Source organism: Eurosta solidaginis, chromosome 5 (assembly GCF_040869045.1).
Source record: "Eurosta solidaginis isolate ZX-2024a chromosome 5, ASM4086904v1, whole genome shotgun sequence".
Taxonomy (NCBI): Eukaryota; Metazoa; Arthropoda; class Insecta; order Diptera; family Tephritidae; genus Eurosta; species Eurosta solidaginis.
Window position 1 is genome coordinate 236,520,414 of NC_090323.1, and position 25,322 is coordinate 236,545,735.

Below are 25,322 nucleotides of genomic sequence, written 5' to 3' on the forward strand. Positions count from 1 at the left end.
TTTCTCTACAGTAGACGCTCACAAATTAGAACCACTTTGTTTTTAGGGTGATTCTGATTTCTGAAAAATTCTAATTCCTGGACGTTTTTTTATTTGTATAAAACCTTAAAAATTAAGTCAATTTGCATTAAAAAACTACAATGAAATTTTGTCTTATTTAATTTTATTCATAAAAGCGAGAAAACATAAGATAACAATCCAGTACAATACATATCACATGTTTTTTTATATGCTAAAGCAAAAAAGGTCCAAAAAACAAAAATTCCAATTACAATAAATATATTTTTTCATTAAAAATACATAAAAGATCTATCGAAACACATTAAAAAAGCCAAAAAAAAAAACAAAAAAAAACTTCATAACTAATATTCAGCGATGTGCAATGATTTTTTGTTAGCCTCATGATAGGTATTAGAAACAACGTTTAAAATGAATGGTTTATTCGAGTTGATATAGCTGATTGCAGATGGCGTCACGTCAAGTTCTAGGGCTAACCGCTTCCCTTGAACACCTTTGTTAAGTTTTTCCAAGATCTGAACTTTGGTTTCCAAGGACAAAGTATTTTTCTTACGTTTATTTGGCATTTCAGCGAATTACTCTTACTTTTACACAAACAAAAACTCTATGCACGCGCATCAAATTTCACACAAAAACTAACAAAAACTGTACATAACCGTGAATAAAATCCAACGACTACCGAGCGTAAGATGAACAAATTGGGGATTCACCTTTTTTTATCTATTTTGCAACAAAAAGCAAAATACGCTCAGAAATTTGAATTTTCGATCCTAATTTCAGATCGTGTAATGTATTGAAAAAGTTGATTATAATTTCTGGACATTCTGATTACTAAAGGTTCTAATTTGTGAGCGACTACTGTACTACAGTTTCGACGTTATGCTATATATTTCTGATTTGTCTACAAAATTTTCAGCGCAAAGCAGTCTTAGATGTTAATTCTTCAAGTTATTACTACATAAAGTTAATTGTAATTTCCTACTGGGTTCCCGCAGAATTCTCCACTGCTAAGTCAAGTCGAAAACCTTACTGAAGGTGAATGCACTCTTAGAAAAATTCAACTCTTGCGTGGTGAATGCACTTTAGTGAATGGTGAATACACCATATACATATATATGGTGGCTACATAAAGTATACCGATGTTCCCGGCAGCAATTCGCTCTAGTTTCGAACAATCGCAGAACTAACGCACAAATGTTCGGTACGAAATGCTACAACTTGCACAAACGCAAAAGTTTTGATGTACCTAGCTATATGGCCTCGGGTGCAGCTTTGTCATCACTGCCTTAAGGTGCTGATTATGATGTGAAGGTTTCCACTCTAACTTTCAATTCAGAGCGCTTATTAAATGTATTGCTTTGAAAGTACATTTGCTTCCAATTTCCAATCGTTCTGTTAGCTGGGAAGTTAGTTCGAGCTTTATCTACATTTAACGAAAGTCGTCTTCCAACAATTATTGACAGCACAACGCCGCCGGAAATTTTTGAGCTGTCTTCAAAGCTCGACAAGTCTCTTAAGTTCTTATTCTTGTCAAGTGTCGTACCGTGTATTGATTACAACTAAGCCTGCCTTGTGAAAATTTCACCTTTATAATAACAACCTTGCATTTTTTCAAGTTGATTGACTGGTGAGCCAAGTCGAGAGGACAAGCCAATTGACAAAACCGAAGCACGTGGAAAGAAAGAAACATCTGTATATATAACTAAATTAAGTATCAATATTATTTCGGAAGATTAGTTTGACTATGTGCCATACAAAATTACAATAAATGCCTACATATTATTACTTCGGGAAGCACGAGTATTCCCGAAAGCGCTATTAAAATCATCAAGCATTAGCTTTAGTACGAATTCCGTGCTAAGGCACTCAGGAGCTTTCAAAAATCCTATAAACTACAAAAATTTATTTGTCATCTATATTAATATGATTAATTTTGACATTGGGATCAGGAGTCGATGGTGCTGAAGTTGTCACCGTCATAACGACGCTCTCCTTTTGCGGTGTGACTGCAGCTACTGGTACTAATTTCTTCTCCGTATCTGCTTCATCAATACACTCATCACTTCCCGTTGTACTTATTGTTATTGTTGGTATATTATCTGACCACACTGAGTTTTGTGAGTCCTGACGTGTTGCCTGCTTTCGTTCGAAAGGTTTGCGACGTTGAAATGCACTCAGTGGTGGATAGTTGATGGGAGTCGGCTTATCTACCTTTTCCACATCTTCTAAAGAGATATTTTTTATTGAAAAACCTTTACTTGGCTCGCTATCTTTTGCTATTACAGCGATTTCATGGATTGTAGGAAAACTAGGTTTAGCTATCGCTTCTATCTCAGGAGATGGTGGTATTTCGATTGCTATTGTGTTGTTGTCATTGTTATTGTCTGTTGGAGGTGACTCAATAGAAAGTGGAAACTTTGGCGTGTTCGGACCACCGCTACCATCCGGCGTTTGCTGCTCTTCCTCATTCCATTTCGTGTTAACGGTTTCACGCACAAACGCAAAAAGTGTACCAATCTTCTTACGCCCTTGACGTGAAAGATTTAAAAGCTTTTCGGGATTAACAAATGTGGGTGTTGTCAGACCATCACCAAATCGGTACGGAGATGCACTTCTTGGCCGAACTATTGCTCTATCAACTTTGCCATTGTTTGTAGTTTCTAGCGTGTTTTCATCAAAATTGAATATATTGGGCTCTGTGGGTGAACCAATAGGTTTGAGTTTTGGACGACGAAATTTGAAAGTGCCACCACGTACGCTGAAGGCGCGGCGCCATGGTGTTTGTTGATCTTTTTCATTAGATGACGATTTCTTCTCGTTGATAATCTGGAAATTACTTTTCTTTGGATCGGCGCTAGTAGGTGGGGTTTGTGTAGTTTGCTCTTCTGAACTCGCACTCTTGTAGGGTGGAGGAGAGCCGAGTTTTTTCGGTTTCTTCTCGTCTTCGTGCCTTTTGCGCAGCAAACTTTGCCTTCTTTCGTTAACTATACGTGTATTAGTATCGGGATCGTTGTCGGTATCTATATCGTTTTTAGGTGGAATGACTTTGCTTTCGCAATCACGCTCACCGGTAGCGTTGTCTCTCTTAAATTCACGATTTTGATGCCTACCCCTGTGCATACTTTTACTCTTTCCACGCATAATACTTTTCTCCTTCATCCGTTCGCTTACTTTACCTTGTTCCTTTCCATTTTCTAATTCGTTAACTGCTTTCATATTTTTGTCTCTATCTCTATCATTTTCTAGTTCATTAAATTTACTTTTATCTTCCTCAGTTTTCTTATCTCTTTCTCTGTCCTTGCTTCTTTCTCTTTCCATGTCTCTGTCTCTTTTTACACTCCTGCTTCTTCCCTTCATTGACATAGACGCTCTCTGCTCACGTTCTCTTTCGCTTCGTGTAATTTGTACGATGTCTACCAGCGAAGGCTTACGTGTTCGTCGTATTTGTTGCAATTTTGTTGAACTAATACTTTTATCATTGCCATCTTCGTCATGCGGCAATGATTCATGATGTTCAGTATCCGTATCGTCATCATCCCGTCCATGTCTATTCACCGAATCATCGTCTGAGGTTGCTGATCCTTTGCGTAGCGCTTCTTTCATTATGCGTGAAATTAGTTCTAGAAAAAGTAAAAAAAAGAAGATTTAGAACTGATTTAAGTTCCTAATCTCATAAGCTAACCTTTTCTAGCTCTGTTTTTGTACTCTTCACTCTCGAAATCTGGTGGTGGCGTAGGCGTGACCGGCGATGAAGCTTCAAGCACTTTACGCCATCTATTGCTTAATGCTGCTGCACTATTCTCGGACGGTTTTGCCTCAGGCACTTTGAAAATTTTTTTGCGTTCCTCTTCACGCTCCTTTTGCAGTTGGGTTCTCAAATCTTGATTAGCCTCTCGCAATGCGCCCGTTAGTGAGACTAGGTAATAAATGATTAGGATGAGTAGTAGTAGTAATGGTATCACTGTGCTCGCTGAAGTTAAATAGCTTAGGGGACGATGGAGCTCCCTAAATGGGAATTTTACAAATATTATCAAGACGTGTAGTGGAAATATTTTTTTTTAACTTACTTAGGCAGAGCTTCCCTTGTCGCGTTTGTTACAAATTCTGATATACGATTGTAGTTCGAAAAAGGACCACAGTGCCATGAGGGACGCAACCATACAATCGCATAACTCACGGGCAGTACACATAGGAAGAGCATAGTTAGCAGCAGTGCGAGGTAGAAATTGTTTGACTTGGATGCTCTGTGCAAAAAAGAGGTTTTAGTGTAGGATTCTGCGGCGAACGCTAAAGTACTCGACTTTTACTCACTTGAAAACAACTTCGTGTGGTACGTTGCACGTCAGTACGATCCACGAACGGAAATACATTAATATCATTAACTTGACCAAACTTATCAGCACCAAACCGGGTGAAAAGAAAATACCCATCCATACTTGCCCTTGATTGATGATCAAATTTAAAATGTTCTCAGCGATCTTGAAATCTCCATACTATAGATCGAATGAGAAAGAGAGAGTATTTACATTATAAAAAGTTATAGATACCAAATTATAAGTTTGTAAATCAGCTGCATTAAAATTTTGTATATTCGAGGCCTTTTACCTGCGGGAATGTTTTCTCCATGTCCCAGCACCAATGTTTGTTAAGATAACGAACGAAGAGTGCGCGCAGAAAGTCGACGCAGAGGGGAGCAAAGAGAGACAATAGCTGCGTGAGAATAAATATATAAATTGCATTAATATTTTGAGTGAGGACACGAATTTTCGATGGCTTTGACTTGTGAGACCTAACTTATTAAAAACTAGACTAAACACGCGGCTTCGCCCGAAAAAATATTATAGACGGTATAGGGAGAGTATAAGATAGCTCTTGTAGTGCTCGAGAGAAAAGTACTCCGGAAGATCTATCATCTAGCTGGTGATTCCAAAGGCGGGTATCGAAAGAGCGGGCTGTATGAGCTCTACGCTGATATGAGGATAGTGCAGCTAATGAACTTCCAAAGTCTTTGCTAGGTAGGTCATATTATGTGATTGCACATACACGCTCCTACTATATCCTCTATCTACTACGACTTTATGGAAAGTGTTCTGTTGGAGTCCCTCCTAGGATGTATAAGAAGAACAAAGAAGAATGCTTCATATTTGCAACACAAGTAAAAGCCGTCAAACAGAACCAACTTCAGTAAGTAGAGAACTGAGTAAGCAAAGGTCACCGTTCATTCAAAGAATGCGCTCAATAATATCAAATTTCTGACCGTTGACACAGACTCGCAGTTAGATAGTATTAAGATAAGTTCTGTTGGTAGCAGGATCATGTATTCCTTTGAGGACTGTAGTATCATTAGGCGTTGCATAACTTTCCGGATGGTGAATACAATTCCATATACGGAGACGATTCGGTTCGTATGCCACCAAAATAATGGTAGGAAAAAATCAGGTCTGCGGCCATGTTTTATACAAATCGGTAACTCAACCGAAAGTACAATGGTAGGCAAGGTTCTATTCAGCTCATGTATAAAGACAAGAGTAGAAAAACCAAAATGAACTACATATAATTCTTCTTCTTGTAGTGATAAGGGGACTTCCCGGAGTTTTCGGATAGTTTTATAGATGTTGATGGTCTTTTGCCTGATATTGATCCGGTGCGTTCTGGAAAATAGCACCAATAAGGTACTGGCCTGACCATCGAGGGAACGATTTGATTCGACCACGTGGAATTTTTTAGGTCACCCAACGCCTCTATCGCGGAGGAACCTGGCGTCACCAGAGCTTCGCCTGCTAAATGAATAGAATTCGTATTGGGTAGGCGAGGGGGAAAGGGTTGCGCTGCACAGCCCCCTTTATCCCATGAACTACATCTGTTCTGTGACAGTATTCTCTTCTAACAACAGGATAGTCTGTGATATTAGGAAAAATAAGGAAAATAGTGGTCTCGTACAGGTATTCAACATTTAAGTTTACATTGTTAACTCCAATTGGGCTGTGCAGTAGAATTTTTGGAATAATTTTGCTTTTGCATACATCTATGTGAATTCCCTATCTGAGATCTTGCATATTCAAGAAATATGCAAGGCCACGCTGGTTGCGGTCAGTAGACGAAATAGGGCGTGCTTGGTTATTTTATCGGAGAGCCTTCGAGTCTTGGCTCAGCAGTTACCAGCCGGCAAAGTCCAACGCTTTATTAGCTAGCTGCTTTCACTTCTGCGTGTTTTTGAAAATTATACATAAGGGAAAATTATATTATCGGTGAGCTTGCTTAGAGCGGAGGTACAGCTTGCGTTTCTAAGTGTTATCAAAGTCGAAGTCTGTAGCTTTTATACAACTATATGCGGCCTTCAGCCTTTTCTAAGACAAAAAGAAGGGACATGCCCAGACTAATTGCAGTTTTCAAAAACAAGCGTATTAGTGTGTATGTTGCAGCTGCAATCTTTTGGGTAGACGATATTACACTCACAAGGTGGCTTATATTTCTTAAGAGAGAAGACTTAAGGCTCACGATGGGCATACTGACTGGATGCTGCCTTCTGGCGTCACATGCTTATAAGTTAGGCCTCGTCAGTAACAGCAAGTGTAGGAAGTGTGAAATGCAAGAAGAAACGGTTGAGCACGTTCTGTGTTCATGTCCTGTGCTCGCCAGGTCAATTGGGGGCAGCAGAGTAGCCAAATCTTGAGGCAGCAATTAAGCTGGGTCCTAGAAAACTTTTAATATTTGCCAAGAGGACGGAGTTATTATATAACATATTGTGACGAATATTAGTGACACTAAGTGATACTCACATCACTAATCTGAAACTAAGTGAATGACGCCACCACAACAATAAAGCAAGCTGCCACACTTGTATGTACATAAACAAATTAATCATTAAATAAAAAAATAAATGTAAGGCGCGATAACCTCCGAAGAGATCTAAGGCCGAGCTTCTCTTCCAATTTGCGTCGTGCTCCTCTTGATTTTCCCTACAAATTGGCCGGACGGGACCTACATGTTTTATGCCGACTCCGAACGGCATCTGCAAGGCAGATGACTTTTCACTGAGAGCTTTTCATGGCAGAAATACACCCGGAGCGCTTGCCAAACACTGCCGAGGGGCGACCCAGCTTAGAAAAATTTTCTTCTAATTGAAAAAACTTATTTCTAAAATTTTGATGTTGCTTTGCCCAGGGTGCGAACCCAGGGCATACGGTGTGGCAGGCGGAGCACGCTACCATCACAGCACGGTGTCCGCCAAATTAATCATTATGTCTACACATATGTCCATACAAGCAGCGGAGAGAACAACACAAACACATGCATATATCTGAGATACTCCCAAAAGTAGGAAATCATCGGTGGAAGTGTCACTCACATATACGCGTGCATCTGTAGTTATAGCTGGTAATTGTATAGCTGGTAAACAAGTAACAAGTTCTAGAAATAGAAACGCCTAGAAATATGTCAACGAGGAAACCAAAGAGTATAAAAGCAGCAGCTGAGGCATGACGAAGGAGTTTGAAGTGTTGTTGTGAAGTACTTCATTAAAGGCCATTTTGCATTATTGAATAGTGGAGTTATTTATTCAACAGTTTAGTTATTCGAACGTTAGTAGAAGGTTGCAAATAAGCGGAATTTCCTAAAATTCGTTACAATATGTTCTGGCACCTTATTTGGTGCCGTCTGGTCGTCAAACACATTCTGGAAACACTATGGACACATTCAGTCTATATGAGGTCTTTATTAACCGGCCAGTCCAACCTAACCTAACCTACACTGAAACGGCAAACAAAATGAATCAAATCGACCCAGATGTAGTTCACTGAACAAGGATATAGATTGCAAATTCCCAATTCTCTGGAGCGATCGACTGAGCAAAATGCTACAAAACTACACGTCCTTCCCATATGCGATAACGTGTTTTAATATTCATTTTCGTATTGAGAAGTGGACCATTTATTAAATCGATTATACCAGGCAGTCGGTAAAAAATTAAGAAACTAGCTATTTTTGATTGCCTTAAAATTCATGATTTCTTAGTTTACTTGCTTTAGATACAGGTCTGCGATATCCCTTACCTGCAACCTCATATCTATATTTAGAATCCTGCTTCCTGAATCCTTTTTCCCTCAGAATGCCTTAAATTGCAACACTGAATGTAAACAAGTTTAATTTAATAGGCTTCTGCATTTACGCTCGAAATGAGGATGTGAAAGGTGAAGTTAAGTAGCTAATTATGCAAAAGCATAATATGTACTTATAAGCGCCCAAGCGTGAAGCACTCGTACAAGTACTTGACTTAGCTGGAAATGTGTTTTAATTATCATTATGGCAAATCTATTCAGTAAAAAGTGTATCCATATTTGTAACGAATTTACTGAAATTCCTCTTATTTGCAACCTTCTACCAACGTTTGAATCACTAAACTCTTGAATAAATAACTCCACCATTCAATAATGCAAAATGACCTTTATTCAAGTACTTCACAAAAACACTACTACTTCTCGACAGATAGCGTACTTAAATAAAACTGCTTGCATGATTGTTCAGATAGCGCTCTTTTATACTCTTCGATTTCTTCGTTCCATACTTCTAGGCGTTTCTGGAATTTACTTAGTTACCAGCTATAAAATTATAACTACAGATGCGCGTGTATATGTGAGTGATACTTGCACAAATAATTGCCTAATTTTGGGAGTATCTCAGATATATGCATGTGTTTGTGCGTTGCTCTCCGCTTCTTGTATAGACATATGTGTAGACATAACGATTATCCCTCAGTGTTGCTAGTATTCCTCACAATATTTATACAACAACAAATAGCTACCATGCCGGAAAACAACAAACTAGGTGAAATACCAACCAGTCAGGCAAACAGTGCAGGATACGGAGCGTCCAGAGCCAGTACAAATTCCAGGGAAAGTTCCCCTATATGTGTTGTTATGGTCAGGGCTTAATAAGTCCCAATTAATGTGTAGGAATGCAATATAAAAAAATTTACCATAAAGTCCTGAGCCCATTGGCTCTAATAAGTAACTTCGCAACATTTTAACAATGCAGAGCTAATGTCGTTCCCAAGATGATCGGTATATTATCTTTATCGTGATATTTTCTGTAGCGTACAGAATCTATATCGGGCAAAGGACCACCAACTTCGATAAAAGTTCACAAAACCTGCGGGGAGTTTTTTATCGCTACTAGAAAAAGAATAATGCCGAGTTTACAAAATGAAGTTAATCAGCAAATACCCCATAATGAAGAAGTGTCCCTAAAATTCCTTTGACAATTGTTTAATTTGAATGGTTCCAATGTTTTCTAGTGGCATTATGGTAATTAGGGTCGTTCGTTTGTGGCATTTTCCTTAATGCTAACGACGCTGTGCAGTAAAAAAAGGAACCCTCGAGAAGCTGCACATGTACTCTCCGAGTGTAGTTTTGACTATGTCACCGAGCAGTACAAGTATATTCCTCACTTACTATATACCGCCGCTGCGAAGACCATAGGTTTCCAGCAAGACCGGAAAACTGCCTACTGCCGACGTAGAGTATGCGCTTAATTTATGGACGGAACTGCTGCTGAAAAACGAGGGGATAACTACTTTGATACTCCAATCCATGAAGATGAATATACGACCATATGTTCAAAAATGTAAAAAGATGGCAAAAGGACTGTGTTAAAAGACAGAGGCGAAGTGTTGGTTATGTGCATGCAGATTGAAAGATTGAAGCAGCAATAATCTTACTTACTACCTTAGTTAACGCTTTAGGATTTAAGCCGTCCAAAAAAGCGCGCCAGTTAGAAACACTATGATCGTTTAAATCGAATTTCCTAAATGCTTTCAATGAAATAAGGCTTCCATCTTCTTCTGCTTGTGCAGGTGGGTGCCGTCAAGAATAACTCTCGTACTGGAATACCTAGTAGTGAACTGACTGAATCGAAAGACGTCCATAACAAAGTCGACAAACTGATTGGATCTTAACACTGTGGCTTCTGACCTGTGACCGAATAATTGTTCATTATACCTAGACTGAAGATCCACGATAAAAGAATCGAGACTTTGTATCTCTTTGTCCATGTAGGTCGTCGCGTGTAAAGGATCCTAATCCTCCAAGTTACACTACTGAAGTCTTTCGGAATTATGGACGTCATCAGGAGAAGATGGGAAAGCCTTAAAGGAGTTGAGGAAAACGGTTTAAAAACATAAGATCATTTCACTGATGCTAACGGCGTGTATCGAGATATGAACATAATGTTCTCAGGCTAGGTTATGTTGTGCAGAACGGATGTGTTCTGGCCACCCAAAAAAAAAATTATTCCCGATACCCCTATTTGGCAACAGATGAAGGGAGAGACTTCCATTAAGTAGGGAGCAATAGGTGAAGGTTGACTTGCACTTGCTTGCTGAGATCAATTCTAACCAAAAGACATTGTGCTTTGAAGATGCTTTAAATATAATATATTGTTCTTCTCTTATGCACGATGTAGATATTATGCTTGTCAGTCGAATCAGTTCACCGGAAATAGTCAGAGGGCTAGCATACATATGTGCTCAGCAGAGCTGTGAGTCAAGCTGTAACTCGTTGCGGAGACTGGGACCAGTGAGGTATTTAGACCTAGAATGTATGCCAAACCAGTGCCTAGAGGCGACCGGCTTAAAAAAAGTTGTTATTAAATATTTTGTTATTGATTTCCACAGGACTTGAATCCAGAACCGTCGGTGTGGTTGGCGACACGCTTCCTCCACACCACGGCTGTCGGAAACAAGCAAATCCTAAAACAATAACAGTGCTTCGGTTTGTTTCGGTATGTTCGCTCAGAACATTGCCATCAAGTTCCGCTAAGGCAAGGCTGAACAAACGGAAACGAATCGGCGGCCGCCGTGATGTAATGATAGCGTGCTTCCCCTACCACACCGAAGTTCCTGGGTACTCGCCCGGGCAAAGCAACATCAAAATTTTAGAAACAATTTTTTTCAATTAGAAGGACATTATCTAAACAAAGTCGTCCCTCGGCAGTGTTTGGCAAGTACTCCGAATGTATTTCTGCCATGAAAAGCTCTCAGCGAAAACTCATCTACCTTGCAGATGCCATTCGGAGTCGGCATAAAACAAGTAGGTCCTGTCCCTCAAATTTGTAAAAAAAAATTAAAGAGAGCACAACGCGAATTGGAAGAGAAGCTCGGCATAAAATCTCTTCGGAGGTTATCGCGCCTTATATTTATTTTATTTATAACAAGCCAGACTAAGAAAAGTTCATCCCTCAAAGCAAATGATTCAATGGCTTGTATCGTGTGGGGACACCTCTCATGGGGAGTGTACATCAGATATATCAGCTTTTAGACTGGGAAGGAATATGTAAAATTTTTTCCAGTTTAATCTAACACACAGATACCATATCACCCAGAGTGGTGTTTTGCTTTTTGCTTAGGTGGCACTCTCTCTCTCTCTCTCTCTGATTACAGCAATCTCCGGACTAGAGCTTAAAGCATTCACTCATCCCATATAGAAATTGGCGTTATATGTTGCTGGATCTCACCATAGTCCTTTAGGTGGTGTTCCATTACACACCACAGAGGCGGATCTGCGGGAAGCAGTTCTCTACTGAGATATGCCGATTAGTGACTGCACTGTCTAGCTGTGTAAATGATGCTCAAACATCACAGGACGGCATTGCTCTGAATTCACGAGTGCGCGGTTCGCACGACGATTGCCTTTCTAGCAATGTTTCTGAAAATTTTCCATAGGTGCGACCTGCAAGTGACTTAACTTGTTGCGGCTCAGTTCTTCGTCGGCAATTGCAGTTCAGTGTGTATAGGATGGACGGGAATTCGATACTTGATATTCACAGGACACGCATGCTTGTTTTAAAGCATACATAGATGGTCTTTGATACTATCGTTCGTATAAGCTACGGATATGATTTCTGGTGGGAATAAGAGTTTTGTGTTGTAGAAATCAAACAATTGTGGGGATGGAACTCTAACAAGACGTTGCTACATCTATAGTTTGTTTGTTAGTGGCTCCGATATTTAATTTTTCTAGTATTTGACCTCTGACATTAAGAATATAGGATAGCTATCTGGTTTCGTACGTTTCAGGAAGGGTATCTTTTTCTTATTTCGGGAATAGATAATGTGGACAGAATGGGCCTGAAAAATGCTTTTATTAGCCAATCTCCTCAAAGACAATGAGTTTTAGTACAGTGAGCAATAGTGATGTTGTGAAAGCTTATGATATTGGAGGACTTGGTGCTGGTGATACCAAAAATTGCTTTGATGTTTTCCGATTTATGCGTTAACATAATAGCTCATCACTTGGTGCTGTCCTTCAAAAGATATGACGTAAATCGTCCATGTTTGGTATCCAGGTTTGCATATCCCATGATAATCGAGCAGCTGTTTGTACTCCACATAAAAGCCTATGGAGATTTGTGATTTGTTGGCTAAAAATATTGCACATTATCATGTTCAAGGGCTGATGTAAGTTTGGAAAAATGTCTGGTATTTTAGTAGGTGCAAAGCCACCCGAAGGCGAATCGATGCTTTTGAGAAACTATCCTTCCCCTCGTTGGGCATTAGAAGGAAAAGGGGCGCTGCAAGCTGACATGGTCACCATTGCAGAGAAGCTATCTACATCTAACATCATTAACTTGCTTTCTGAGTTTCCATTTTGTACTGGAACACTTTCTTTCTTTCTATCTAGCTAGCTTCTTTTGTAACCCGCTCACTTTTCTCATTTAAAAAAAAAAAAATAAATGTAAGGCGCGATAACCTCCGAAGAGATCTAAGGCCGAGCTTCTCTTCCAATTTGCGTCGTGCTCCTCCTGATTTTACCTACAAATTGGCCGGACGGGACCTACATGTTTTATGCCGACTCCGAACGGCATCTGCAAGGCAGATGAGTTTTCACTGAGAGCATTTCATCGCAGAAATACACCCGGAGCGCTTGCCAGTCACTGCCGAGGGGCGACCCCGCTTAGAAAAATTTTCTTCTAATTGAAAAACCTTATTTCTAAAATTTTGATGTTGCTTTGCCCGGGAGTTGAACCCAGGGCATACGGTGTGATAGGCGGAGCACGCTACCATCACACCACGGTGGCCGCCACTCATTTACTTAGTGGTTAAGGCAACTGCAGTTTCACCGTGTGATTCGCGGTTCGAATCTCCGGGAAACCTTTGATAACATTACGAAATTTCCTGATGATGAATTCGTGGCGGTTTTTGAAATGGTACCATCGCAATATGCCAGTAAATGTTTCTTTCTTTCTTCTCAGGTTCTCTTAGAAAACATAATAATTGAATATTCAATTATTATAAGCCGGTGTTAAGCTCATGAATTCTTAAATAATAAGTATTTTCTCATCTTAATATATAAAAATCACGTGTCACTATGTTTGTTCCCGATGGATTCCTAAACTATTGAACCGATTTTGAATTTGCTTTGCACCCCTTGTGTAGTTTGATTTAACTTGAAATATAGGATAGGTTATATACATATATCTCAGTTTATAGTCGCAATATTATTTTATTGCAAATTTTTTTATTTGTTTATACGTAATAATAAAATGTTACGTATACGCACCGGCACTCACATTTTCAGGTGGTGCGGATATACTTCCGTGTAATTGGTTGGTGTTTAATTAAACAACGTGCTTATCAATAAAAAATATTATAGCAAATGATATCAAGTATAGCACATCATCCGAGACTCGGAGTGCGACTGGGACTGGGACTGCAATAAAATACATACCACCCTCTGGGATAGGCAATAAGGGATGCAGAAGGATGAGAAGAAATTGACAGAAGAGAAAAGAGAGAAGGAGATTGAGAAAGAGATAGAACGAGACAAAGATGGAGATAGATAAAGCGAAAAAGACGGAGGGAGGAGTGAATAGAAGGACTAGGAAAAAGTGAAGAGGGGGGAGGGCAGAGTCAGACGGAAAATGCTTATTAAAATGTATGCAGATAGGCCAAATTTAGGGCAGAACAACGTTTGCCTGGTCTTCTAGTTTACTTTAAAAACTACATCCTATACCAACATTTAAACTTTCGGTAAATGTTTATTGCCAAATGCGTAAAGCTTTAATGATCGATAATTATAAAAAAAAAATTATCACAACAGTGTGTTGTGAAAAGGAAATATATGTATGTAGGTTACAATTAACTTTAAAATTGCCGCCAAAACTTTGTCACAAAAGCCATTCAATTTACAACATTAGCATACTCAAACTCTTTGCCAGCTCAACTTTTCCTCAATGTTTATGGACATTCGTGAACTTTGAACTTGAGTTGTAAGTTAAAGGAATATTGAATGTCATCTACGATTGACAGGCTTTTATGCATAGCTTTGTGATTTGCAAATCAACAGAAATTTCTAAATTGAATTTCATATTTTGTCCATTATTGTCAGTCATTTTCCTTAGCTGATCGAGTTTTGATGACTTTCGAAAAGTTTTATTGGGTGAATTTGCTTTTACTATGCGGACGTGTTGTATGCAGCGGAATTACACTTACAAACTTGAGATTTTTTACATCTAAGTGGTTTTAAATTATAGAAAATCAAGTAAGAGTTGCATAGTTCGGTAGTAATCGCATATTATATACTCAGCTGTCGTATAGTGGATTGAGTTTGAACTTCTTGACACTGCAGTTATTTACTGATTTCGCCCACTTTTATTACAAATACTTATAAGCTATATAAATGTACCGAATTTTATCATGATACACTAATTCCTGAACGTGAGATAGCAGGTAGTAGAAACTTGCAGCATTCGTTAAACAGCTTCTACATCATACAAGTTGCTCTTCGGAACCTAAAGCAAAGAGCATACATAACAAGAGACGTCAGTTCGTATGTTTGATATCAAACACTCGCTACAAGAGATTGGGGTTTCTGACAGTTGCTTCCCACTTTTCGTTTCAATTTTCGCCGCATGTCAAATCACTAGAGCAGTGTTGCTACAATTTCTTTGGAGAAAAAAGCTTTATGAACAAAAATTAAATGTTAAAAGAAGCGAAATAAATTTTTTTAAAGCTAAGAATAAAAGCTAAAAGTTAAAGGCAACTTTTCAAGAGTTTTACTAATTTTTTTTATAAAAACCATAACAGCTCTGCAAAAAATGCGATTAGTCTAGGATGAATGTTTCAAAGATTACTTGAGGTTGGTGTATTCAGCAATTGCATATGCACAAACAAAAGGAAGCAGTCAAATTACCTAGCATTTTTCTTTTGAATGTAGTGTATGAATGCAGTGAAAATATTTGTCGATTAGTGACAACCAAAATAGTAAATGAAACGGTTACTCAAAATGCAAAAATTCAAATTTTGGGTTTATTTTATACTGTTTCTCCTATATTTCTGCCAATTAAACCTACATTTCTGCATCGTTACAAAAAATTTACTCATCTCAATGACGTAAAAATACATGGAAGAATAAACAGATGGAAAGTTATATGACAGTAGATGTCTCCGCTTATTAGAAGGGGTTTTTGGACCCCAACTCGGGATTTTGAGGGCGTATATGATCCAAGTATGCAGATTTGTATACTAAACTAGACCTAAAACTTGAGGTATATCTTGAAAAGAATATATTTTCAATGTCATATAGTGTTGTTAATTGAGTTAACATTTTCGCATTCGTTAATCTACGAGCATCAGCCTCTCGTCTAAGGAAAGTAAAATTTCGCCTAAGCTTCGCGAAGATTCTCATAAAATGCATGAAAATGTCGCGTCAGAAACCCAGATTTGCCCATATACATAAATAAGTGTAAGGCGCGATAACCTCCGAAGAGATCTAAGGCCGAGCTTCTCTTGATTTTCCCTACAAATTGGCAGGACGGGACCTACATGTTTTATGCCGACTCCGAACGGCATCTGCAAGGCAGATGTGTTTTCGCTGAGAGCTTTTCATGGCAGAAATACACTCGGAGCGCTTGCCAAACACTGTCGAGGGGCGACCCCGCTGAGAAAAATTGTATTCTAATTGAAAAACCTTATTTCTAAAATTTTGATGTTGCTTTGCGCTGGGTGTGAACCCAAGGCATACAGTGTGGTAGTCGGAGCACGCTACCATCACACCACGGCGGCCGCCATATACATAAATAAGTATCAAAATATTTCAATATCACAGTGCTATTCATCATCTGATGTATGAGAATTAATGAGATCATTTCTTATAACAAAGTCGTGGCAGGATACAAATCGGGGCATAACAAAATCGGGGCATTATTTCGTACACAATAAGAAAAGGGGTACAATCTCAGCCATTTTACAGAGTGGCATGTTACCTAGTTCAAGTCGATTCGCCTGAATGCACTAAATGTAAAATTTTGTTTTCAATTAATTTTTTCGCTGGCCATGTTATTGGGTCCATCAATGGCAAGCTTTATAAAATTACCAAGAGGCAACGTGATTTTGAAATAAATTTTTAATTCAGTGTTGTATCACTTTTATTAGGCTCAACTAGTGACTAAAATCCATGACGAAATTTGTTTGTTAATCGATCGAAATATCTAACCACCAAAACTTGACTTCTCGTTCTGATAAGTCCGTTGTTTCATCAACTATCTACAAAATTTGTTTTTTGGAAAATCCAACATTACTTCTTTATGTGCCGGAATTGCCTTTGTTCTGCTACAATTAAATGATTGAACGATTTTTGAGTCTGTGCAGTAGTGAAAAAGACAAAAATATCAAAATCGTGGCTACTAAAAAGCACCAAAATTTACAAAAAGGTTCCAACGCACCAAACAGAGTCCGAAGTGGCAACCGTGGTTTTCGCCGTGGTTTTGCGAACAGCCATAAAAAGAAATGTCTATAACCTCAATCTAAATCAGCAAGTAGTTTGGGTTCGAAGCAAACATGTTAAGTGATGTCTCTTGTTAATTTATCCTCTTTGCCTAGAGTGACGACAGTGTTGGTATGGATTTAGTTAGAAATATGCATATAGTGCCCAGTTCCATTATACTATGGACACTTTCAGTTCATGTACGATCTTTATTGACCGGTCAGTTGAACACATTTCCAACGATTTTCGCTCACCGCAGGTGTGTGCGGATGTTGGCCTGGGAGATAGTGGTCAGAACCGATATTGGGAGCTCGAAAAGTAATGTGCTTCATGTAACATTGAATTGTGAGCATCATATAACTAGGCATGACTGAAGAGTACTCCTATCCTTATCTGACCTTGCCCAAGAGGGTATAGAAAAAAAACTTTAAATATCCAGGACAACGCTAAATCTATGACCGCAGTCGATCACAAGATGCTGAAATAGGTTGGTCACTTTATGTTGATACCTGATATTATCAATGACCATATTTCGGGAGCGAGGAAGTCAGTTAATATCTTCTAACTGGGCGGAGATATATCGTAGAGTATGAATTTGGTAACGTTGAGGCCCATTCCTCTTTCCCTTGGCATGAATATCGTTAGGACACACCCTTATGTTAATAGAAATCGCCTGCTTTACCTCGATTTTCATAGAATGAGTGTTTATCTGCATCATTTTCTGTCTGTAGCTTAAAGCAGAATCACGGCGAGATGCTCGTATACAGGCGTGAGCCGAAATACCCACATGGCTAGTTTTTTTCCGAACACAAATCTTATATCGCAATTAGACTTTCCTTACTTTATATGATTACCGTAATACATTTGGCTAGACCTAATAGTCTTTAGACGAACCCCATTTATTGTACTTTTCATAGGATAATGATGTGACATTTACTCTCACGCGAACATCACCCAATCACACAGCGGCAAAGGACCATCAACTCGATAACACTCTCCAAGGTCTTCGGGGAGTGTCCTTATCGCTACAACAACAACAACAACAGCGGCAGAGGTCTCATCTTCCTCAACGCAATCCTTGATACCTACAACTTTAGCGATTAAATTCATTACGATATTCTGACATCGAGTTCGTCGCTTAAACCTACTGTAGATTGCCAGTCAGGGTGCTGATGACTTTAAATACTTATAACAATGGTTCGTGGCGAATTTTGCCCCCAAGAGTTTTTGACCCAGCTCCTTCCATTATTTGAGGTTTCCTGCACTTAAATTCCTACCCACAAAAAAATGAAATGAAATACTCCAACTTCGAGCAGCAATTGCAAAGTTAGGCGGCCGATAACTGCTGAAGGAAAACTTTACATTAGAATTTTCATTTCAACTGATTCTGGAATCAAACCAACTACTGGGGTGTAAATTGAACAATGCTTTTCATTATATATTGGTGCTCGACATTAATTAAAGCAGAATCCAAATTGCCGATCCACAGAGCCAGTTATTCAACCCCCCTCCACAAAATCTTAGCCGATAAAAAATTATGCTCTGGACCAGCCTGAAATAAATACCCTTCCAGAACTAAAACGGAAAGCTCTACCTGGGATCCACTTCAGAATTCGAGAAAACATCCTTAGCAACTAAGTACGCCATTATGTTCTCAGCCAGGTTCTCACGCAGAGATTTCCTGCGCACAACTGCTTTATTACTTCTGGCGGGCAAGCAGAGTCACCATAACTGGTAGTAAGTACCCCATATAGGAAAGCCGCTCCACGCATCACCGCTTTTCTCTTGGTGCTTGGTTAATGCGTAGTATTCGCCGAACGTCTTCCCCCTCATTCAAAACCGATGCTCATCCACGCACTTCGTTTCGTCCATCCTTGCAGACGAATTTTGTTTTCAACTTTAGTCCTAATGCGAGTGAAGCCTAATTGTCTATTGGAACAATTATGGGATAACTTTTACCCGATGACTACTAATTCATCCCACATCCACTTTTTTACTCCGTAGAACTAAATTTATATTAATATGTATGAACTAATGTAATTGCTTTTCACTTCCATGAAAGAAGAGAGTTTCCGAATACTTACCCCATCCGATACGATAACCTTTGCAAGCTCTTGACCCAATGACGTCTCCCAGCACATGCTTGTCAAATTTCGTTGCACCTCCTGCATATCGAGCTTTACTTCAACCAATTTCAATTCATAACTTTCCAAGGGTGTTAGTGTTGTTGTAGGTAATGTAGAAGTTAAGTCTATTTCGGTGGTACTAAAAGCATCCTCTGGCTCACATATAGTGCGTATGCAAAATTCAAAATTATCTTCATCAAACTCGTTTGCATCTAAATTGATGGTGTCAGTGGATTCGTCTATTATATCGTCTTCGGCTATAAAGTATGGCGTCGTGCTACTGCTTGCATATTCCGTTGTGGGTGAGGTGGTGGTTGTAGTTGGAGCAGCTGTTGTGGTGGTCGTGGTAACTAACTTTGTCGTACGTGGCTCAGTAGTCGATGTTGAGCTTGTAAAATAAGCCAGCACTTCATCCAATAATTTCGTATTTACATGCAACGTTAGTAATGAATCATTCCGTGACGTATCGGAGAGCTCGTATTGTTCCGGCGGCTTAACTACCACTGTACTTGGATAGCTGACATACTCAATTCTTGTAGTAGCGGGCATTGTAGAGGTATCAGAAATTGCTGAACTGTCATTAATGTAGTTTTTATTGTTTGCATCACTGGCTCGTATGACCAGTGCCTTAATGCGTCTGTCGTCTTCGTCTCTTACTACGTCTTGCGTCGAATTTTGTGTTGTCTTATCCGCAGTTGTTGCTGGCACAGCTTGTCTAGGCTTGCGCCTGTATGCTTGCATGTTTTTTTCATTTATCGAATCTCGCACATTTTCAGTTGTTACATCCAACGGTTCCTTGAGCTCAAGTGGCATACCCACAAAATAGTCCATGTAATCAAAGAAATCATCACTACCTGGTGCTGTGGTTGTAGTTGATGTGGTCTGTGATGTCGTAGTTAAATCTGTAATTTCTGTTTCTGTTTGCATTGAGCTTTCGGTGTAATCTATTATTGCGGTCAATGTTATATCTGCGGTTGAGGGGGTGGTGTTGGCTGCCGTATTCGTTGTACTGAAGTATGTCGTACGCCAATCCCGCTGTGTTGTTGGCAGTGCTGTATCGATTTCAATAGTGGAAGGATACAAGTTGGCATCCGTGGTGCTCCATGTGGGCCAAGTACTCGGCTCGTTAGTTGTTTGTGGTATAAGTGAAGATGTGGTTAAGTTGAGTAGCAATAATGTTGTTGCTGTTGTAAAATTTCTATTGTTGATACGTGTTGGTTTTGAGCATTTCACCGTTATATTGCGGCAAATCAAACGCGTGGCAAAGCCATAAAGTGTCGTTGTAGCAGCTGTGGTACTGCTAATAACTGCGCTGCTGGATGTCGTATTGAAATCTGTGAGCGCCAGACCAATCGTTGTGGCGTTATTACTGTTATATTTAAGACCATCAATTAGTTGCGTTAACTCATTCATTTCGCTGGTTGAGTTATCATAACGCTCCTTGAGCATTTGCAATGGTCCTTCTTTGCTGTTGATGTTGTAGATGAAGGAGAACATCAGCGAATACAAGTTGAGCATATTGAGTATCATGATGCTGGAAGGAAAATAAAATGAAATTTTAGTTTAATTGATACATGTGGCATGTACATCCCTCATGTTTAACATAAATGATTGAGAGCTTATGCTAAGGATATAGGATGATATTTCACTCAGCAGTCGAAATACCTTACATACTTATTACTTAAATATAACACATCCAAAAGATAACCCAAGAAATACTGAAGTTAGAAAACGAAGATTAGAGAACTACCCTTGTTCTCAAAACTCGAATGTTGGATGACGACTTGAGAAACACTTGAGGTACTTAGCGTTCTCAAAACAAATGGGAAGAGAATCGTCCTTAATCCCCTTGTAAGCAGCCTAATCGCGCCTTGTTATTATTATTGAGGTTAGCTCAATATGGCTAACGCTGAGGCACACATAAGCCGATATCAAGTGGCCGGTTGTGATACCAAAAAAAAAGACACCATTATCTATCCTCTTTGAATCACTTCGAGGACCTCATAAAGGCTACTAAATCCACGATGTGGTGACTTGGTGAAGATTATACAGATAGGGAGCTCCATGCAGTGCTATTTGGAACCACTTTACGCCGGACAGTTGTATATGCACTATTTCCTCCTCTTCTTCACCTGTACAACTCCTACAACAACAACGATGCGAAACTCCTAGCCTTTCTGCACGCCTACTAATGAGGCAGTGCCCAGTTACTACTCCTAGAAGTGTATAAATTTTACCACTACTTAATATTTAAGCATGCCGGGTCTCCTCATATCCCATTTTGTCTGGTTTTCTAAGATGTTCGACACCCTGGGTCTCGTCGCCATATTTGCATGTGGCAAAGGGTATACCTTAGTATTCTTTATCAAGAATAATCTGCTTTGCAGGGCACGGCTTAACAAATTCATATGCGATACAGTTTCTCCCAGTGTCCCGGGAACCATGTGAGTTGTATACGGTTCTGTTGGGCCATTCGCTGAAGAGATCGGTGACAGTTTAGTGTTAGTTTAGGAATTTTTACCATAAAGTTGCTGTCCGGAAATGTTGGGCGGTCTGCGCCTTGGGGAAGAACATTTTAATTGGTTGGTATACTAGAGTTTCCGTTGGTTTTCGTAATTAAATTGAACGACCCGAACGATGCAAGGCTGAACTTTCCACTGCACGGTATAGTGCTACAACCAAGGGTACGACGACGATTCCTTAGTTCACACAAAATCTGTGCACTTTTCCCCGAAAATTTCGTTTTGACGTCATGCTCAGGAACATGGATCGAATATTCGCTGTGTAATTTCATCTACATTTATTAAGAGGAAATACGCTTACTTTTCACGCTGACCGAATCTGTTCTACCAGTTCAGCATATTAGCCAGATTTAGGCGCTCACCATTTAGTTCCGCTACGTTTAAGAGGGGTATTTCGTACCGTCTAGTGTAGAAAATAAACTCGATTTGATTGAAATCGACGCTGAGCATGCCTGGGAAGGCCCACAAGGAAACTTTTCATAATACTACCTGCATCAGAGAGAACGAACTTGCTTTTTTAGGTGCCTAGCGTGTTATATCAGACTTCCCAATGATGTAAGTATTTTCTTTCCCTTGAGTTGTTGATCAATCAGCGCCACTAGGGAACTAATTACACTCAGATTCATTGGGATGTTGTTAACGGCGTTTAGGCTTATATTTTTTGAATGCAACTTCAATGACTAGATAGGTCAAAAGACAATAATGTGTCTGTAATATTAACGAAGCTGCAAAGCGCAGCTTCCATAGATAGTTGTATGAGAAGGTTGCTAACTATCCTATCAAGCGTCTTGAGTACGCAGACCGAAAGCTGACTGGTCTGTATTTGTTTGGCTTCTAATCAGAGCCTTTCCCAGCCTTAGGAATGAAAACAACCATGTTGTTGTTGTTGCAGCGATAACGATACTGTTCGAAGGCCTTGGGGAGTGCTATCGATGTTGATGTTCCTTTGCCAGATCCAGATCCGGCACGTTCCGGTACCAAGCCCGACAAACTCGGGAACGAATTGTGATGACCACATGCGACATTCTAGGCCATCCCGCACTCCCACCTCCTAGATCCGTTAGGAGCTCGGGGTTGCCAGAGCCTCGGCTGTTAATGAAACAGGATTCGCAACGGATAGGTGAGGTTGACAATTGGGTTTGGAGAAGCTATATATTGCGCTGGCAACCGGAAAGGGTTGCGCTATACAACCCCTTGAATATATTTGGTATTTTAGTCGCCTCTTACGATATATCTACCGCGTGTATATTCTAACCCCCCAACCGCTGGGTGCGAAAATAACCCTCAGACACGCACACGAACTATAGTTGAGAGCCAAACAGGTGTAGTGAATATGCAGAAGTCAGTTAGCTGTTATCTCTAAAGAGTTCAGCTATGCGAAGACAATCGCGTCTGATCCAGCAGCCTTGAAAGATTGGAAGCTCTTGTTGCCCACATAACTTTACAGCTAGGTTTGTTGTATGTGCATGTGGGTTATGCAGGTTTTCCGAAAAAATTTTATCCAGGAGCAACGCTCAAATATTACCCTTCTGTGCTAGTCCATATACTATCAGGTGTTCGCATATAGCTCGGAGCTCCTGTCGTCGTAGCCTTGCTGTGTTGTCTATACTTTCGAACGACAGTATAAAAGTTTCTGTATGTTCTTTTCGCTTGTCTCAGAGCTTTTATTTTTTAAATAGAGTACATCTTTGATGCAACCGAACAGCGCAGTCCGCAATGTTCAATATAATCCGATTTATTTTACGTTGAAGATTTTGCCCACATACCTAGATATCAGCATATCAGCTTTCGTTATAACTTCGATTCAAAATCAATCAGACGGTCCCATTATTCGAATGCGCAGTTTGCAGCACCTTAACAACCCTAAAAAAAATATATATATTTATTTATATAGCTCACCGTGCCAACTGCAAACGCAACTGTTGTCGTGGATGCCAATTCTCAAATAGTCCCAGAGCGTCGAATATCATCGGCATGAAAAATGCCAAAAGTGTAATGGTGATGTTAACCGCATTCCGACTCAACATATTGCCATTACGCGCCAGTTGCTCCGAGCTGTGTGACAAAAAAGCAACAACAAACCAAAAAAAGTTGACATTTCCTAAATATACACATGTATATGTAGCTATGAAAAATTCAATTTGCAATAAATATCGTACGCATGTTGCATAAAAAGAAAATCTATACGATACAAAAATCGGTAGGCAGATAAAACAGCAAATGCCATACTCACTTATTAACCAGCGTGACGACAGTGTAAGCGGAAGCAGCCAAAAGACCCATCACCACTAAATTTACCAAAATACGTTGTAGGATTATACGCCAACTGGGAATTTAAGGAAACAAGGAAATATGTATGTATGTACATTTAGCGTTTTAAGGCCCGGTTTTTAGGTAGTTAGCTTAAACTAAGTTTGCTTAAACTCTAGTCAAATTTAAACTCCAGTTGAACTACTCAGCAGTTTTTCAGTAACAGTTTAATGCCGTCTTTGGGGTTGGCTTTTTATGCGGCAACATTGGTTTTTTTATTATCTAAATAATTTATAATTGATATTAGAGAAAAATTGTAAGTTTACAAACGGCGATGGTTACTAGGACATGTTTCTGAATTTCACTTCTTCATCAGCTAGCTTTTCGGGAGCTGAGCGTTGAACTCGAATCTCCAACATTCATATCAGTGCAAGCCTTTAGCTGCTAAGCCATATGAATGTCCCGTTGTTCGCTGTACAATTGGTCTCCAAGAGGTGCCTTTTTGTTTTTAAATAATTTATAGATACGACAACAGCTGGATTTTGTTTACCCAACAAACATGGAAAACTAATTTCTGCAGCGAAATATCTATCTAATTATTTTTAAACCAGAAAGTTCTCGAGTTGATATCCAACTTCATTCTCCAATCACTACCAACCTTTGAGAAATTTTTTAAAATTTAGAATTTTCGAGTTCATCTCCAACGTCATTAATATTTTCCAATTAATATCCAACTTTCGAGAGATTTTGAGAAATGTACAGTTTTTAAAGGAATATTCAACACATTTCTCCAGTCTATATCCTACACTGGATATCGAGTTGAAGTGGAGTTGAAAAAAATCTCCAAGGTGGTACCACCAAAACCAACAGCTGTTTATTGAGAGAAATAAACACCTGGTTGATAGCAATAATGACGCATAATTAGTCAAAAATAAATTATATAAATTATATACAAGTTGGGAATTAAATTTTTTAAACTTAATAATAGCATTTTTTGCTTTATGAAAAATTCTCTCTTTTGCTGAGTATGCTATGATTCTCGAGTAGAGCCACTGTTTCGAAACAACTCTTGAGATTTTAGAAGTATGCCTAGTTATCAATACGAGCTCTAATGGCACTCAAGCCTAAATGCTTGTTGGGTATATTCGACGCCATTTCAAATGAACGCAAATAAATGGCAGGTTAACTAGAGTTTAACCCTGCCAGATCGGCCGCTTAAGCTCAGCTCAAACTTCAGTTAAAGTAGACTGAAAAACTGCAGAATATGTTTAATCGTAGTTTAACTGACAAACTGAGTTGAACTTGTACTGAAAAACTGGGCCTAACGCTGACTGCGAAATAAGAAATTTGCTTTGCTATTTGAAACGAGAGAAATATACTGCGCGTGTTTAACTAATTAAGTTAACGACTCACTTGCGGTTATCCTTCTTCTTTTCCGCTTCTTCAAGTAGTACTTCTTTGAAACCTACTACGACGGATGCAATTCGATTGTGCGCCGTTTCAGCGTGACCTAAAATATTAAATAAAATAATGTTAAAGCAATACAGAGCTCAAGTAGGCGCAAGTGTGCTTTTACATAAATTAATAGATAATAACACATCCAAAATGTACTGTCAACAAGAAGAGAGAGAAGGAGAGTCAAACTTGAT

At 39.3% G+C, this 25,322-nt stretch overlaps 1 protein-coding gene across 1 annotated transcript in view; it reads right to left on the reverse strand.

The window, feature by feature from the left end:
- Positions 1–1,516: 1,516 nt before the first annotated feature.
- The window catches only part of Tmc (Transmembrane channel-like), a 135,233-nt gene continuing 111,427 nt past the window's right edge, over positions 1,517–25,322 (reverse strand). The window contains exons 11-19 of the mRNA XM_067757311.1: positions 25,087–25,183; positions 23,657–23,749; positions 23,323–23,478; positions 18,860–20,435; positions 4,624–4,728; positions 4,330–4,511; positions 4,086–4,262; positions 3,701–4,023; positions 1,517–3,638 (exon numbers count right to left, since the gene is read on the reverse strand). Of these exons, the coding sequence (XP_067613412.1) occupies positions 1,921–3,638; positions 3,701–4,023; positions 4,086–4,262; positions 4,330–4,511; positions 4,624–4,728; positions 18,860–20,435; positions 23,323–23,478; positions 23,657–23,749; positions 25,087–25,183 (4,427 nt within the window). The 3' untranslated portion in view covers positions 1,517–1,920. The remainder of the gene's footprint in view (positions 3,639–3,700; positions 4,024–4,085; positions 4,263–4,329; positions 4,512–4,623; positions 4,729–18,859; positions 20,436–23,322; positions 23,479–23,656; positions 23,750–25,086; positions 25,184–25,322) is intronic.